Source organism: Capricornis sumatraensis, chromosome 21, assembly GCF_032405125.1.
Source record: "Capricornis sumatraensis isolate serow.1 chromosome 21, serow.2, whole genome shotgun sequence".
Taxonomy (NCBI): Eukaryota; Metazoa; Chordata; class Mammalia; order Artiodactyla; family Bovidae; genus Capricornis; species Capricornis sumatraensis.
Window position 1 is genome coordinate 32,557,378 of NC_091089.1, and position 18,675 is coordinate 32,576,052.

Consider the following 18,675-nt stretch of genomic DNA (forward strand, 5'->3'; position numbering starts at 1 on the left):
CAGTGATTTGGGAGCCCAAAAAAATGAAGTCTGACACTGTTTCCACTGTTTCCCCATCTATTTGCCATGAAGTGATGGGACCAGATGCCATGATCTTCATTTTCTGACTGTTGAGCTTTAAGCCAACTTTTTCACTTTACTATTGGTCTAACCCAATAATTGTTTATTCAGGTGATTTTTAGAAGGGAAGAGAAAAGAAGGTAAAGTGAGACCAAACCATTGTTACAGAATGAAATGTTGGGATAAACTTTAACCCAACAATTGAATATTATACAGCAAAAGAGCTAATCATCACTGTGATCATTTTTTTTGCATCAAAGTATCTTTATGTAAAATTAAGAGGGTGACGATAATCCCATTTTTTAAAGGTATAGCTGAAGAAAAAAAATCCTTTCATTCATGAAATGTAACCTTGTTTCAGTTTTAACAACAAATTTTGCCACATGACCTTAGGAAACTGTCCAAACATTTCAGTTTTTTCTCTGTTAGTCAAGGATAATGATAACCAACTGAATAAAGTTATTGGGCGGCCAGGAAAATTACTTTCAAGAAAGTACATTATAGACATCTTTGTGTTTCCTCACTTGAATGGGAGCTCTCCGTGGCTCAGTGTGCTAATCATGCTGAATGGAGCGCTCAAACCCTCAGAACAGAGATTGTGAAATGCTTTTTCAAAAAAATTGATTTCCCATCAAAGCTCTAGACCTGTTTTAGTATGGTACTTATACCAAGTTTCAACAGATGAAGCATACTCCACCACAGAAAACAAGAATGACTCAGAATAAAGTAATGTGATGATGGGGAAAGACCTTGTTTCATTAGATTGTGTATGCCACTCAAGCATTTAATATCATAATCAATCTTGTTAAATGTAATATAAGAAATGGTTCACTGGATGTGAGGGTTTTTGTTGCTATTCAGTCACTTAGTCATGTCTGACTCTTTGTGACCCCATGAACTTCAGCAGGCCAGGCTTTCCTGTCTTTCCCTGTCTCCTGGAGTTTGCTCAAACTCATGTCCATTGAGTCAGTATGGATTGAACTCATTAATTTTAGGGGCTCTGGCCAAAGCCAGTTAATTTCTGTTGTGTGAAGCTAGCATGTATGCTGACATTTCAAGCCATTTCCACAGATGACCATGGGAGAACATTCATAGTTATTTAATACATGGTCGTGTAGCAAGAAAGTCTGCCTATATTGATTATATGAATACTGAGTCCAACATCCTAGGTTATCATTACATTAAAAGAAACATTGCAGTTCAATTCAATGCATTTATAAACAACACTGAACTAAGTTTGGGGAGATTATAAAAAGGAGTAAGACTGAATCATTACTGTTTTCAACAAGTTTACTCTATAATGTAGGACACACAACCATTTGATTACGTACTTCAGTCTGTGATGTTCAGTTTAGTTCAGTCACTCAGTCGTGTCCAACTCTTTGCGACCCCATGGACTGCAGCACGCCAGGCCTCCCTGTCCATCACCAACTCCCGGAGTTTACCCAAACTCATGTCCATTAAGTCGATGATGTCATCCAGCCATCTCATCCTCTGTCGTCCCCTTCTGCCTCTGCCCTCAATCTTTCCCAACATCAGGGTCTTTTCCAGTGAATCAGCTCTTCGCATCAGGTGGCCAAAGTACTGGAGTTTCAGCTTCAACATCAGTCCTTCCCATGAACACCCAGGACAGATCTACTTTAGGATGGACTGGTTGGATCTCCTTTCAGTCCAAGGGACTCTCAAGAGTCTTCTCCAACACCACAGTTCAAAAGCATCAATTCTTCAGCGCTCAGCTTTCTTTATAGTCCAACTCTCACATCCATACATGATTTCTGGAAAGACCATAGCCTTGACTAGATGGACCTTTGTTGGCAAAGTAATGTCTCTGCTTTTTAATATGCTATCTAGGTTGGTCATAATTTTCCTTCTAAGGACTAAGCATCTTTTAATTTCATGGCTGCAGTCACCATCTGCAGTGATTTTGGAGCCCTCAAAAATAAAGTCAGCCACTGTTTCCACTGTTTCCCCATCTATTTGCCATAAAGTGATGGGACTGGATGCCACGATCTTAGTTCTCTGAATGTTGAGCTTTAAGCCAACTTTCTGACTTTCCTCTTTCACTTTCATCAAGAGGCTCTTTAGTTCTTCTTCACTTTCTGCCATAAGGGTGGTGTCATCTGCATATCTGAGGTTATTGATATTTCTCCCAACAATCTTGATTCCAGCTTGTGCTGCATCAAGCCCAGTGTCTCTCATGATGTACTCTGCATATAAGTTAAATAAGCAGGGTGACAATATACAGCCTTGACGTACTCCTTTTCCTATTTGGAACCAGTATGTTGTCCCATCAGTCTGTGATGAGTGAAAGCCAAACTAAAACATCAAAGTATATCCTGCCCAGGAATGTAATCTCATTATTATACCCCAGGGTCAGGTTTCCTGAGACCCTTGAGAAGTTGGCAGACAATAGTTTCCTGGGGCTAGGAAGAGGGGCATGGAAAATTACTATTCAGTGGCTATAGAGTTTCAATTGTGCAGGATGAAAAAGTTCTAGAGATCTGCTCAGCTTACTGTCAACATACCATCCAGTATATTTTAAAATTTACTGAGGATAGATCTAGTGTGTTTTTTTCCTACAATTAATAAAAAAAGAAAAAAGAAACTGGCAGATGACCTTGGCACAGCCTTTCTAGTTGAGCCATCACAGAGATGGGGAAAGAGGCACTATGTCCACGTTTTTAAAGGAAATGACTTGATTACCATAAACCTGAGGGCTTAGAGGCAATACCTGATGAGAACCATTTCTCATGCAATCAGTAAACTGCTTAGCAGAATATCATAAGAGATAAAGAAGCAACTGCATTTGACTCTTTGAATAGCCATTTTTTCCACATCAATTTAATTTCCTTCCCTGGTTACCTGACACATTACATCAACAATGAGATGTGCCAGATAAAATCAGTTTTGAATAAGGGAAGATTTTGGGTCCTAGCCTAAACAATATTGTTATCACCAAGCCACGAAAGTGTGACCTTAATCATGCTATTGTTACATGGGTGAACCAGTAAATAGAGAGTTGCAATTGCATCAGAGTGAGCTGAAACAGTGGATTACATATCAAGTTCCAACCCTTGAGGATCAGTTGTACCAGAGGACCTATAACTTATTGATGAGCTATACAAATGACTTATAAATGCCTTCATCCAAAATGCAGAAATTACTAAATCAAGTGCAACTGCTAATACCTTATCCCAGGAAACTCATGATAATACAACTCAATATATTGTTTATATGTATTTTTTAATCATTCTAAAGATAGAATAGCATATTAAAAACCTTTTTAAATTTTTGTTTACTTTTATATTTTTTTCTTTTACATTTAATTGAAGTATAGTTAATTTACAATGTTGTATTAGTTTCAGATGTACAACAAAGTAATTCAGTTTAAATACATATAATATATATATTCCTTTTCAGATTCTTTTCCCTTATAAAGTTATTACTAGAATGGCATTAATTGACATAACTATAAACTGGTATATTTTAGCACAAATGAAATTTGATGAAAGAATAATAAAGAAAACAAGCACTGATATAATCTTTCTTTCAATTTAGGTTAGAGAAACAATATTATATATGAATTACACTGATAGCAAGTTTTTTAAATGGAGCAGAAGAGCAGGACCAGAGAGTTAAGGTCACATTCTATGTATAAGCCTCATCATTCTTAAGTATTTGTTCAGATTTTATCAACATACTTTGAAAGGAATATTTCTAAAAAACAAGACAGTATGCAGGGAACAAAACATTACATATACATATGATAATGTAAGATATATGTTAACATATACATTAACACTATGTAATATTAACATATATATTAAAATTATGTGATATATAAAATATATGGTATAGCATACAGTATATAAAAGGGCCCCTGTGATCTGTGTGTGTGTGTACGTGTGTGTGTGCGTGCGTGTGTGTGTGTGTGTGTGTGTGTGTGTGCGTGCTCAGTCGTGTCCAACTCTGCTACCCCATGGGTTTCCCAGGTGGCGCTAGTGGTAAAGAACTTGCCTTCCAAAGCAGCAGACTAAGAGACACAGGTTCGATCCCTGGGTTGGGAAGATCCCCTGGAGAAGAGCATGGCAACCCACTCCAGTTTTCTTGCCTGGAGAATCCCCATGGACAGAGGAGCTTGGCGAGCTACAGTCTGTGAGGTTGCAAAGAGTCAGACACAACTGAACCAACTTAGCGTACATGCATGGACTGAAGCCCACCAGGCTCCTCTGTCCATGGGATTTCCCAGGCAAGAATACTGGAGTGGGTTGCCAGTTCCTCCTCCAGGGGATCTTCCTGACACGGAATCGAACCCACTTCTCTTGCGGCTCTCTTGCATTGACAGCCAGATTCTTTACCACTGTGCCACCTGGGAAGCGGGCAGCCTGCATATTATATGGTTATAATATGTTTTTTTAAAAGAGAAATTGGACCAGTGTAATCTAGAAAGCAAAAAGTCTGAATAGCCATATAATTACCATCTTGTGGTTTCCTCAACTTGTTCTCAGAATGAGTTGAGATTCATTTCTCCCCAGAGATGACTAAACCAGAAGAAATATTCTGTATTACATTGAGCAACTTCATCTGGCAGAAAAGGTCGTCCTTCTTGATTATCAGGATGAAAAATTGTTGGCTCAAGGGAACCCTCAAGAATTCTTTCTTAGAGCTCTTCACTATAGAATTAACTTCCAGTAGCTCTGGATGATATAAAAATTATCCATAGGATCTCATCCCTCAAAAAGCTTTTGTCCTTTTATCCTAGACTTCAGTTCATTTACTCTTTCAAGCTTCACATCCCAAGTTATCCAAGAGTGGGCCATTGGATATTCCATACCAGAAGGTGTACATGGCGTTTCTATCCCAACTATCAATTTTACACAGAGATCTATCCCATGTACTCAGAAATTTTAAACAGAAACTATAATTGTGTATCAACACCTTCGTAGATTATGGAGTAGAAAGCAAAGAATCCAAGGAAATTTTCTTCCTCGAAATGAATTTGTTACAATACTGCTTCTGTTGTTTATGTTCTGGTGTTTTGGCCATGAGGCATGTGGGGATCTTAGGTCCCCAACCAGGGATCAAACCCTCACCCCTTGCATTGGAAGGCAGTCTTAACCACTGGACTGCCAGGGAAATCCCAAGATGAATATTTTCCATCTCTGCCTACCCTAGCAGTCCCAGCTTGATTTCTCAGAGGCAGAAGGTAGAGGCACAAAGCTGTCTTTTCTGTGGCAAAGTTTAAAGGTAATGCCAGGTTTCTTAATATGTGATATCAAGCCCGTCACCACTTGAGTCACCTAGAAACACAGGGATGTCATATTCTATTTCATGACACTCTCCCTTCCCATGATCTTCTTGGCTAGCAATAAAATATTAGAGACTTTGAGGTATGTCAATGTAGAAAGTTTCTTAAATGTCTTTGCAGGTGATGGTAATATGTGCATTTCCTGTCTCTTCTTTTCTAGGATGGGAACCTGTAAATTACTTGCAGTCTACACCCAGAATCAGTGAGTAAACTCTCCATAATGTTTGGGTCTCAGGTTGTTTTAGACGAGCAAAGCAAAAGTGTTAGTCACTCAGTCATGTCCAACTCTTTGAGACCCTATGGACTGTACCTGACCAGGCTCTTCTGTCCATGGAATTCTCTAGGCAGTATACTAACACATATATATGGAATTTAGAAAGATGGCAATGACGACCCTGTATGCAAGACAGGAAAAAAGACACAGCTGTGTATAACGGACTTTTGGACTCAGAGCGAGAGGGAGAGGGCGGGATGATTGGGGAGAATGGCATTCTATCATGTATACTATCATGTAAGAATTGAATCGCCAGTCTATGTCTGACGCAGGATACAGCATGATTGGGGCTGGTGCATGGGGATCACCCACAGAGATGTTATGGGGAGGGAGGTGGGAGGGGGTTTCATGTTTGGGAACACATGTAAGAACTAAAGATTTTAAAATTTAATAAAAAAAAAAATAAGAAAAAAAAAAAAAAGGAATTCTCTAGGCAAAAATACTGGAGTGGGTTGCCATTCCCTTCTTCAGGGGATCTTCCCTACCCAGGGATCGAACCCAGGTCTCCCACATTACAGTTTCTTTACCATCTGGGCCACCAGGGTAGCCCCAAAGCCACAATAACTGAAAACCCTGTAGCGTCGCTTTTAAATACCTGTTCTGATGATCCATCACCAGAAAGCACAACCTAGGTGGCATTTTGAGTTTTATAAAGTCTTGGAGGGTAGGGGAGAAAAGCAAGCAAACCATGATCCTTGCCCTCAACAAATTTACAGAGGAAGTCACAGACTTTGAAGATATATTCCAGTTATATCTAGCTTAATAAATAATTAATGTCCATCTTATTTGAAAAAGTTCACGTTTTACCTGTTTTTATTTTATAACACTTCCTTGGGACATTGGACTATATTTATTTTCCAGAAATGTCTTCTTCTAAGAATTCAGTAAAACCTTCTTCATTCAGATATTTTGATTACACAGTTTTGACAGTTTGACCCAGACTAAGATGAAATTTACTTATGAGTTGTCAGCATGGAATGGGTTTGATACAAGAAACAGAGGAAACAGCTGTAACCTATTTTAAAAGAGTAATTGTTTTCATGGTTTTGGCACATACGGTAGTCTTTAGGCAAAAAGATTCAGCTGTAAAACAAAATGCATGTCATTTAGTGGCTTTCTCCTTAGACAGGCGTTATTGGCAGATCAGAGTATTGAAAGTATACTCTGATATTAATAAATCTGACTTCTGTAGTTCAGGCTCACAACATCCCCTTTCTCTTCCCACCTCCCCAAACTCAGTATTCTAATCTACTGAAATGTACTGTGTGTTATATGTGGACATAAATGTTTGTTAATAGAAGAGGATCAATTCTTGTTATCTTATTTTTGAAACTGACAAATACCCATTTTAATTTTTTGAATGCCTATCTCTAACATTGATCACCTGGATGACAGTCATGTATTTATTTTTACAAGAAAAATGATGCATCATTCCCTTGCATTTTCTGTGATTTTATACCACGGGAATTTTTTTTAATTTAAAACAGTATTTTCACAAAGCAAGAAAGACAAATTCCCAGGATGATAGTGAAGATTTAAGGGGAGAAAAAAATAACCCCTAAATCATATCATGCCCTCTTTGTGGCATGTTAAAAAGTCAGAGCAGTAACCAAATCACCATTCATTCATTCATACAACAAACACTTAGCCAAGGGCTGTGCTTATTGCTTCAAGGTGTGTAGAGATTAATAAAACTGTCTTCTTGTCTACACTGTGCTGGCAGCCCATAAGCTGAAGCAGAGATGGAGGCAGTTTTCCCATGTGATAAGTGATGTGTTATCCTTATAAGCAGAGTGCTTAGGAAACACTGAGATGATACCATTAAATCCAACTAAAAAGTTAGGGAAATATTCATAGCAGGTATAACACTGGAGCTCATTCTTTAAACATAAATTCAATGTCTACAAGTAGAGAAAAGGACATTTCAAATCAGTGTGAGCGAACATGGAAATAGAGAATTGTGGAATGCTTAAGAAAAACAGCAGACGTGTTTGAGGTGGAGAGCTGAGGAGGTGGGGAACAATATATGGTCTATTAAATGGTGTATTGCTAAGAAGATACGCCCTTTCCTAGAGGTTGGAAACGTGAGCTGGAGCTCACAGAAAGATTTGAGAGTTGTCTGTAAAAAGCTGAAATGTGGAGAAATGGGAATAGATAAAACTGTGGACAGTAGAGAGAACTTTCAGGAATAGGCTTCTCCTTAGAGGAGAGAAGGGGAGATAAATAAACATTTGAAGGTGTATACAAAGAGATTCGAGGGAGTTTATGTCTGAGAGCTTCAGTGTCCTTTCCCTTATGCTCTTGGATGAGTGTGGAATGCCTATTAGAAAGGCACAAGTTTGAATCCCTGCTCCAGAGTCTGTGAGTCATGTAACATGGGCAGATCACGTAACCCACGTACATTTCAGTGTTGGCCTCACCTCACTGAGCTCTCGTCTATAAAATGAGGATGACAGTACACAGCTTATATGGGTTGTTGCGATTATTGAAGACAAGTTGTGTACAACATATTCATACAAAAGTGCCCTATACATGAGAGCTGCGAGATGATTGTCATCTGTGAATAGGAGCTTGTCTCCAGGGGGAGAGAAAAAGCAGAATGAGGAATGAAGATTGGAAAGGGACACGTGCAAGTATTTCTTTTAATATTTATTTATTTTTTACTGTGCTGGGTCTTCATTGCTACACTTGGGTTTTCTCTAGATACAGAGAGCAGGGGTTACTCCTTTGTGGTGCGTGGGCTACTCATTGTGGTGGCTTCTCTTGTTTTGGAGCACAGGATCTGGGGTGCGTGGGCTTCAGTAGTTGTGACGCATGGACTCAATGGTTGAGGTTCTCGGGCTCCTGGGCGTAGACTCTGGAGTTGTGGTGCATGGGCAGGCTTAGTTGTCCTGAAGCATGTGGGATCTTCCTGGGCCAGGGATCAAACCAGTGTCCCCTCCATTGCAAGGTGGATTCTCAACCACGGGACCACCAGGGAAGCCCTGTGAAAGTGGTTTTTAAGCAGCATTAAGAATCTTTTATGAAAGCATGATTTTGCAAGTACAGTCATATTTATGTGTCCCAGAGCAGCCAATAGGGATGTTTCAATGGCTTGAGTCGGGGAACGTCAAAGCAAGCACTGTGTCATTGAGAGAACAGTTGAGAACATTGATGAGTTCCGATCTGAGAAGCTTGGAGACTGCTATTCCAAGACTTGCTCTCCAGCCTCTACCCTGAGTTTGCAGAAGACTAGGTTTTCTCAGGGTCAGCTGCCTCTGATCCTATGGCTCTTGTCATTATCAAGGAAGAGAGCTGAGTTGCCAAAAAGCCCAAGGTTGTCTACTCTCCTACCAGCTAAGCTCCAGACATGGTTGTCTGCTCAGAGACCCACCAGACCCTTGCCCCCCTCTCCTATACTCTAACTCACCCCCCTTGGCTCACAGTCCCTACCCCAGCCTCTCTTCCACTTGAGTTTTCATTCTTCACTAGCACACGAGACAGTGAGAAACATTTCTATCTCCCCTGGAATAGAAAAGTGGTATTTGAACCAAGTTAAAAAGAGCCCATCTGCATGCTTCTTGTCCCTCAGGTCATCAGCACCCCTTCTAGACCTTAGAACAGGATTCACTGGGTGAAGCAGGCAGGACCACACTTCCTCTCCTATACCTGGAAGTGGGTTATCTCACCAGCCAAGAGGATGATGTCTGGTGTCCTCTTAAATTCTTAGTTAGCATTGCAGACCCCGAGAGAGAATTGCCAAGATCTACCTTGATAGTTAACTTCCCTTGGAGAGAGATTTGAATGGCTGGAGAATATCCTTCATATGCCAAATGGAAGTAATAAAGAAACTATAGGCTGTATCTCACTCATTATGGACTACTATTTTAATTACTGGGAGATACACTCTTCTTTGGGGAATTTGGTTGATTCATTCAGTGAGTGAATATATTCAAGAAGAATATTCAAGGTGCTAGTATGTGTAAAATAGATAACTAGTGGGAACCTGTTGTATAGCACAGGGGGCTCTGCCTGGTCCTCTGTGATGACCTAGAGGGATGGGATGGAGGCGGGGGAAAGAGGCCCAAGACAGAGAGGATATATGTATGTGTGCTTCCATGCTAAGTAACTTCAGTCATGTCTGGCTCTTTGTGACCCCATGGACTATAGCCTGCCAGGCTCCGCTGTCCATGGGATTTCCCAGGCAAGAATACTGGAGTGGGTTGCAAATGTCCTTCTCCAGGGGATCTTTCCTACCCAGGGATCAAACCCGCATCTCTTATGTCTCCTGAATTCTCAAACAGGTTCTTTACCACTAGTGCCACCTGGGAAGCACTATATCCCAGGCTATATGTATACATATAGCTGAATCACTTCATTGTATGGCAGAAACGAACACAACACTGTAAAACAAACTGTATCCCTATATATATATGTACATATATATATGTATGTGTGTATATATAAATATCGAACAGACTGGTTCCACATCAGGAAAGGAGTATGTCAAGGCTGTATATTGTCACTCTGCTTATTTAACCTACGTACAGAATACATCATGCAAAATGCTGGGCTGGATGAACCACAAGCTGGAATCAAGATTGCCAGGAGAAATATCAGTAACCTCAGATATATAGATGACACCACTCTTATGGCAGAAAGTTAAGAAGACTTAAAGAGCCTCTCGATGAAAGTGAAAGAAGAGAGTGAAAAAGTTGGCCTAAAGCCCAGCATTCAGAAAACTAAGATCGTGGCATCTGGTCCCATAACTTCATGGAAAATAGATGGGGAAACAGCGGAAAAGGTGACGGACTTTATTTTGGGGGCTCCCAAATCACTGCAGATGGTGACTGCAGCCATGAAATTAAAAGACGCTTGCTCTTTAGAAGAAAAGCTATGACCAACCTAGAGTGCATATTAAAAAGCAGAGACATTACTCTGCCAACAAAAGTCCGTCTAGTCAAAGCTATGGTTTTTCCAGTAGTCATGTATGGATGTGAGAGTTGGACTATCAAGAAAGCTGAGCGCCAAAGAATGTATGCTTTTGAACTATGGTTTTGGAGAAGACTTTTGATAGCCCTTTGGACTGCAAGGAGATGAAACCAATCAGTTCTAAAGGAAATCAGTCCTAAATATTCATTGGAAGGACTTATGCTGAAGCTGAAACTCCAATACTTTGGCCATATGATGCAAAGAACTGAGTCACTGGAAAAGACCCTGATGCTGGGAAAGACTGAAGGCAGGAGGAGAAGGGGACAACAGAGGATGAGATGGTTGGATGGCTTCACCGACTCGATGGACGTGAGTTTGACTAAGCTCCGGGAGTTGGTGATGGACAGGGAAGCCTGAGGTGCTGCAGTCCATGGAGTCACAAAAAGTCAGACACGACTGAGTGACTGAACTGAACTGAAGGTGCACCTCAAGAGTCCTAACACCACAGTTCAAAAGCATCAATTCTTCAGCTCTCAGCTTTCTTCACAGTCCAACTCTAACATCCATACATGACCACTGGAAAAACCATAGCCTTGACTAGACGGACGTTTGTTGGCAAAGTAATGTCTCTGCTTTTGAATGTGCTATCTAGGTTGGTCATAACTTCCCTTCCAAGGAGTAAGTGTCTTTTAATTTCATGGCTGCAGTCACCATCTGCAGTGATTTTGGACCCAAAAAAAATAGTCTGCCACTGTTTCCCCATCTATTTGCCATAAAGTGATGGGACCAGATGCCATGATCTTCGTTTTCTGAATGTTGAACTTTAAGCAACTTTTTCACTCTCCTCTTTCAATTTCATCAAGAGGCTTTTTAGTTCCTCTTCACTTTCTGCCATAAGGGTGGTGTCATCTGCATATTTGAGGTTATTGATATTTCTCCCAGCAATCTTGATTCCAGCGTGTGCTTCTTCCAGCCCAGCGTTTCTCATGAATAATATTTGAAACATTAGGAAAACCCTGTTAAATTCAGACAAAACTCTACAGTTCTGTGAAAATACAGCTGCCGAGACTCTTTAGAGGGTGGGTAACCTCAAAGCTCTTTCTTCTCGCTCAGACTTGGTTCCCAAAGCCCACCCTCCTGTGACTGCCAACAGGGAGTCACATAGAATTCACTTCCAAGTACTCTGCTTCCGATATGTTCCTTTCAGTCAGTTGCAGTCACCTACGGATTTATAGATGGTTCTAGATCACATAACATCCTCACTCCCCATTCATGGCCCTTCCCTATGGGGTGGGAACCATGCTGAAGTGTAGCCCATCTCTACCTCCTCAAGAGTAGGAAGCGCCATGCAACACTTCTGATTGGATTTCAGGCTGGGGTTCTTCCACTTGGCAAACACACATCAGCCCTTTCTGAAATGTGCTTTAATCACCTTGTGCCATGTCAACCAGACCAATGTGCCCTTTACAACTGCCAGTTATTCCTTGCTGTCTGTTTGCAAGCAGATCTGCTATAGCAAGCAACTCACCTTTCATTTTAAACAAACACAACAGGCTACCAGTTATAAGATGAGCAAATCACAGGGAATACAGTCAGTAACATTATAATAATCTTATATGGTGTTCAATTTATAAGAATTTGTATTACCCTATTGTACATCTGAAGCTAATACTGTAAGTCAACTATACAGCGATGAACAATTAAAGTAAAATTTTAAACACACGCACAGGCATCTATTTTTTCTTAATGTCTTTAGCTATAACTACACCTTGCTTTTGTTTCCTCCTCTAACCAGCATATCTCCCATTTCTGGGTTCTTTGTTTATTTGTCCCTTTATATTTCATCTCTACCCTTTATACATCTCACAGGTTTTATAACTCTTGGGAGACAGTCTTTTATTTTATATCCGACTTGGAAGAACCCAAAACTAAGGTCCATTCAGTGGCAAGCTCAAAATGAGGACTGTGTGTGCCACAGCACTTCATTTCCATGTTTCCTTCGTTGTTTGCTTCGTTGTTCTTTAAAACTCCTGTGCTGCGTAATGAAATGCTAATTCAGTGTGGAGCAACCCCATGACTTTTTGCCAGCAAGAATATGGTTCAGATTGTAGCATCCCTGATTTAGGGGTCTGAAGAAAGTGTTCAAGGCAGAGTCTAAACTTGAATCTTCTTACTCTGAACCCTCTACTTCCTTGGACTTCCATTTATAGAAATTGGAGGGGGAAAAAAGTGATTTCCTTCTATTTCATGAGCGGAAGTAATCCCAAATCCTTTCTTAAGGATGTTGAACTGAGAAGTGTTCCTTGGATTTTCATAGGGAGCATCTCTGGGCAGGGTTTATGTCCCAGGCAGAGGGTACCCACATTCATGGGTGATGCCCTTTGCCATGCTGCTAGCATCCCCTCTCCTAGGGCAGAGGGCTGCCCTTGTGAAAGTGTTGCTGTGACGTGCGACTTTAAAGGAAGAGTTGCTCCTGGCGCCCCTGCAGGTGCCTATGTAGAGTCAGCCCACACATCTGCTCACGTTCTAAAGCTCTGCATTCTGTCGGTGCATTCTCCTACGCAGTTCTGGAAGGGACTCTTGCTTCTGTTTGCCCGGCGTTCTCGGGTTCACCTGACTCCAAGAGAGGAAGGCACAGCTCAGATGCATGAGCACTGCAGAATGTAGAGATACGGCTTTCCTACAAGTGGGAATCCATCCCCACCCCGTGGCATGGCTGAGGGCATTTTCCAGGGCACATGATGCTGTGTCCTCTGTGCTCAGCTTCTCTGGGGAACCAGGAGAATTGAGAAGGTGCCATGATATTAGAGGGGCTTCCCTGGTGACTCAGAGAGTAAAGAATCTGCCTGCAATGCAGGAGACTCATGTTTGATCCCTGAGTTGGGAAGATTACCCTAGAGAAGGGAATGGCTACCCACTCCAGTATTCTTCCCTGGAGAATTCCATGGACAGAAGAGCCTGGTCAGGTACAGTCCATGGGGTCGCAAAGAGTCAGAGATGACTGAGTGACTGACACACCACGCATGATGTTAGAATCAAGGCCAGGGTTACTATGTAGGTTAGAGTGTTAAAGGGGCGGTTACCCATATTGTAAGTGTCTCTACAGGGAGCCCTTCACTTGCATGTGCCTTGGGGGACATGCTTGCCATTGTCAGCCAGAACATTCTTTTCTATAAATCCAGGATTACCAAACCTGACAGGAAGGGATAGTTAGAGACTTTTCTACAGGCTTCCTGAGCTTAGCTGAGCATTAAGCCTTACAAATCTTATAAGAATTGATGAGCACGGTGATATATATAAAAAATGCAACATAAACCTTCAGATTCATGGCATAACCATCTCAACTGAAAAACCTTTATGCTTCAGGATTTTAAAAAATTACCCTTTGCCAGCCTTGCCTTTGCTCAAACAGACTCCAGTATTCGAACAGCTTGCAAATTCTACACAAATGGATGCTGCTATGCCCACATCCATCAGAAGAGTGGCATTCTTGGGGGTCTTTTTCTTTTGTGGGAGAAGGGAGGTGGACAGACATTATTATTCTCATATGGGAATGATTAACCAAGGAAAAGTGGCAGCCCACAGTTAATTTAGCTGTTCTTTTAAATGTTTTTTCTGGTACCTGAATTACATAAATATATTCTTTTAATAAGCTGATCTGTTTTTCCCCTTCTCATTGAGGTGCAAAGTAATCTAGAGGGTCAAGGTTTCCAATCTTTTTCTCTTGCATTAAAATGATCTGTCATTTCCATTGTGGCTACACCCAAAAGTCAATTTTGGTCTCTTTAAAGTGTCCTATAGAATAATTCAGTGGTGAGAGGATGAAATTGTTCTCAAAGTGTAACTGCTCCCCTTGCTGGTATATTGTAGCAATGACATTCATCTTTAAAAATGTAATCCTGGTTCAGAGCAGGGGTTTTTGTTTGTTTGGGAGGTGAGTTGTTTTTTTTTTTATCTTGGTACTTCTTTATGTTTTTGAACTTCACAACAAATTGAGGCTTAATCTAATGAAACTGGATGAGTTACTATAGTCATCATACATTATAACCAGTTGTGTAAAATTCAATAAAATAAGAATTTTCTTAATTCTTAATTCTCTCATGCCTGGAAAATAAGCAAATAGTCTGAATGATGTTTAGTGTTAATGTTGTTTTAAGTAAAAGAATGTTTTAATTTTTTAGTACAATTTATATGCAATAAAATGCACAGGTAATTGTCTGACTCAATGAGTTTTGATAGTTGTAAACAGGCTTCCCTGATAGCTCAGTTGGTAAAGCATCAGCCTGCAATGCTGGAAACCCCTATTCAATTCCTGGGTCGGGAAGATCTGGTGGAGAAGGGATAGGCTATCCACTCCAGTATTCTTGCTGTGTGCTCAGTCATGTCCAACTGTTCGCAACTCCATGGACTGTAGCCCACCAGGCTCCTCGGTCCATGGGATTCTCCAGGCAAGAATACTGGAGTGGGTTGCCATTTCCTTTCCAGGGGATCTTCCCGACCCAGGGATCAAACTGTGTCTCTCATGTCTCCTGCATTGACCAGAAGATTCTTTACCACGGCACCACCAGGGAAGCCCAATTTAATCCACAGCAGAGGTAGAATTAGTAGGAATGTATTAAATATTTAAAGGCAAATCGCTGACCTTATGCCTCTCTGAGATCTGATGTTGGATAAACGGGAGTCATGTTACTGAAGAAGGACAAGAAGTCAGATTGGGAGACTGATGGCGGGATATGGGGTGACAACCTCTGTGAAAGTGAGTCGCAGGCAGTTAGAATAGCAGAAGGCCGGGCACAGATGCCGGGGTCCAGGCTGGGACGGACCGCACACGTGGGCGAGAAGGGAGCTGAGACCCCAGGAGAGGTATCTGGGGCAGAAGTGGAGCTGAAAAGAAGTGAGAAGGCTGATGACCCAGTGAAGAAGGGCATTTCCAAAGCACAGGAGACCTGGACCCAGAACCAGCTAAACTAGCCAGAGAGCACGTGAGATGAGGACGGGAAGGTCTCTGTCCAGGGTGCCCTGGAGGAGATGCCAGGGACCGGGGCCACACCTGGGGAGAAGGCGTCCAGACCCTGGAGGAAGGACATGGGCCGGTGAGCGAGACCATCTCAGCTCCACACAGACACAGCGGGGCAGCCACGTCCACCCCACCAGGCCGCCCGCCCCGGCCACTGCTCACCTCGGCTTCCCCAAGGAGAAGCTCCCAGATCCACGGGGCAGTCTATCTAGAGAGTCCCCCTGACCCCACCGGCCAGGGCCACCTGCCAGCACTGCATTCCCCGATGTTTAGGGACAGCAGACTTCAGCCACGCTAGGTCACACCTCCTGCTCACGGGGACACAGCCAGCGCCTGGGAGGGACACGTTTTCAAAACACACAAGCAGTATTCCAGCCACGAGGTCACTCCATCAGGAGCAGAAAGAGATGCTCAGGACAAGAGTACCGCGACTCTGAAGACGAACCACTGGGCAGCAAAGTGGGCGCGGACCTGCTCTCCAGGCACTGAGGACCGCAGGTGGTGGCATCGTGTCCCCCGGAGTCAGCCAGCGTCCAGGGGATCCACGGACACCTAACAGGTACCCTGCCTTCCGGCTGTGGGAGCACCGAAGGGACCGCGGAAGGGACCTCCCTCAGGGTAAACACCAGGCGAGTCCTAAGAGGTGCGACCAGGACCAGGTGAGCTGTCTGGTGTCCCCAGCGAAGAGCTGACCCGCAGGCAGGCCATCTCATGGAGGGGCGGCCCAGGGCTCCCCTGGAGGGACGTGTGGATTAGTGAGAGCATGTGCGGAGGCACGAGGCGGAGCTGACACTCCTGCTTGAGCCAGGCCCCGCTACTGGCGATCCTACAGCTCACACTCCTTCCTAAGATGCTTTCAGAGCTAGAGCACCCATTCTGACTCATGTGGCTAAGATGGAGGATGAGATGAGGGCTTCTGGAAAACCTGAGGCCAATTATCTGTGGGCGCCTCGGGCTGAGGCTGCAGGATGTTCTGAGAGGAGTTTCAGAAGCGTTTTGGGAGGCGATGGCAATCATGGAACCCCTGCTCCAAGAAAGAACTCTCAGCCAGGCGCGCAGGCGCTGATGGACCCATGCCAACAACCAGAGCTCCCCTGGGGTGGCCCTGTCATTGCTAAACCCAGGGCTGGCCACCCAGCGTGTCCACCTCAAGGTGTTTCCTGTCTCATGAGAAAAGAATACTGTTGAACTTCTCTCTCCAGTAGTCTGCAGCCATCACTCCACTCGGAAGCCCCCAGACCACCAGCACACCTCCCTCTCATCATGTCCCCACAGCATGGCAGCACCCAGTCCCGTGCCAGGTGGTGTTGCCAGCACCACTCAGTGCTGGGGAGCAGGGAGCACAGCCTTCCCAAACTGGAGCCCAGGGCCCCCGAACCAAGAGGCTTCCCTGGTGGCTCAGCTGGTAAAGAAGCCGCCTGCAATGAGGGAGACCTGGGTTCAATCCCTGGGTTGGGAAGATCCCCTGGAAAAGGGAAAGGCTACCCACTCCAGTATTCTGGCCTGGAGAATTCCATGGACTGTATAGAAAGAGTCGGGCATGACTGAGCAACTTTGACTTTCAAACACCTGGTATAATGGTCATGCTAAATAAGACACTGAATCCCATACCATGAATATTTCCCTCATGGCCCTTTCCAGTCAATTGCAGTTCAAGAGCCTACCACTTCCCTCTCACCCCTTCATCTCCTCTGTACTACCCAAGCAATGACTTTGTTATCACTGTCACCATTGGTTAGTTCAGTCTATTCCTGGACTTCAAATGAATGGAATCATATAGCATATAGATGGTAAATGCTCCATTCACTCACCGTGGTATTTTAGAGATTGTTGCTTAGTTGTCTAAGCAGAGTTCGCTTCTTTTTTATTGTTGAGTAATACTCCGTTGTATAACTAAACTGTAGCTATCTTATTTTTGTACAAGTTATTCTGTTTTTGACATTTGGATTGTTTCTAGTTTGGGACTGTTATGAAAAAGACTGCTCTGAAAACTCCTATACAAGTCTGTGAATCACTTGTTTCATTCCCATCGGATAAAGACTGAGAAATGGGATTGCTGGATTGTAAATGTTTATAAGAAACTGTCCCTCAGTTCACCAGCAGTGTTCAAAGTTCTAGCTGTTCCTTATCCTCACCAACAGTGGGTAGGAAGTGGTATCTGTCATGACTTCCATTTGCAGATATCTGATGGCTGTTGATCTTTATCATCTTTTTACGCGCTGTTGCCTGTTTGTATATCCTCCTTGGGGAGATGTCTATTCAAGTTTTTTCTTAGTCTTACTGGACCGTTTATCTATTGCTTATGGTAAGATTCTTCATCTCTTTTGGAAAGTTCTTTGTCAGATACACATATTGTAAGTAAATTTCCAGTTTGTGGTTTGTGTATCACTTTATTTAAAGTACCTTTGATGAGTTGAAATGTTTAAGTTTGATTCAAAAACAATAAATTACTTTTCTCCTTCATGGTTAATGCTTTTTAGTGTCCTAAGAAATTTTTATTTACCTTAAGATTGTGAACATAGTCTGCTCTTATTCAAAAAGTGATGACAGCAACTTTAAAATTTGAGAATAATAATAAGGACATTTTGTAGGCAAACAAAGAGGCATGTTTATAATAACTGGAACACAGGGCTATCTCTGTACTTTTATAAATTTATGACTACTTGTTAATTTTCAAGTGTCTCCTTGATGTATCCTCTTTTTCTCTAAGAAACAGAAAGTAAGTCTTGGTGTTTTGAGAATTGTCAGAAATGAAGGACTAGGAAAGAAATCTCAATGTGAAGTTTGAATGTCCTGTGTATGATAATGACTTTAGATAATGATCTTTATAGTACAAGTGATTTTATAGCATTATTCACTGCCCTTGAGCAATGACTTTAACTCCAAGGAGCCCAACCATGCTATTTCTATTCTTTATCTTCATCTCTGGAGAGAGGATGATAGCGAATTATCAGACTTTCCAAATAATACCATTTATCTATATGTTTCTTAAAATATACAAAATTTATAATATTTTAAATACATACAATATATTATGAAAAAGATACAAATTTAAATGGGAAGTTCTGGTAGCTCAGTGGTAAAGAATCTACCTGCCAATGCAAG

General features: G+C 42.2%; 1 protein-coding gene across 1 annotated transcript in view; it reads left to right on the plus strand.

The window, feature by feature from the left end:
- The window catches only part of CHST9 (carbohydrate sulfotransferase 9), a 237,597-nt gene that overhangs the window by 113,926 nt on the left and 104,996 nt on the right, over positions 1–18,675 (plus strand). Inside the window, exon 3 of the mRNA XM_068993962.1 lies at positions 5,529–5,570. Coding sequence (XP_068850063.1) covers positions 5,529–5,570 — 42 coding nt within the window. The remainder of the gene's footprint in view (positions 1–5,528; positions 5,571–18,675) is intronic.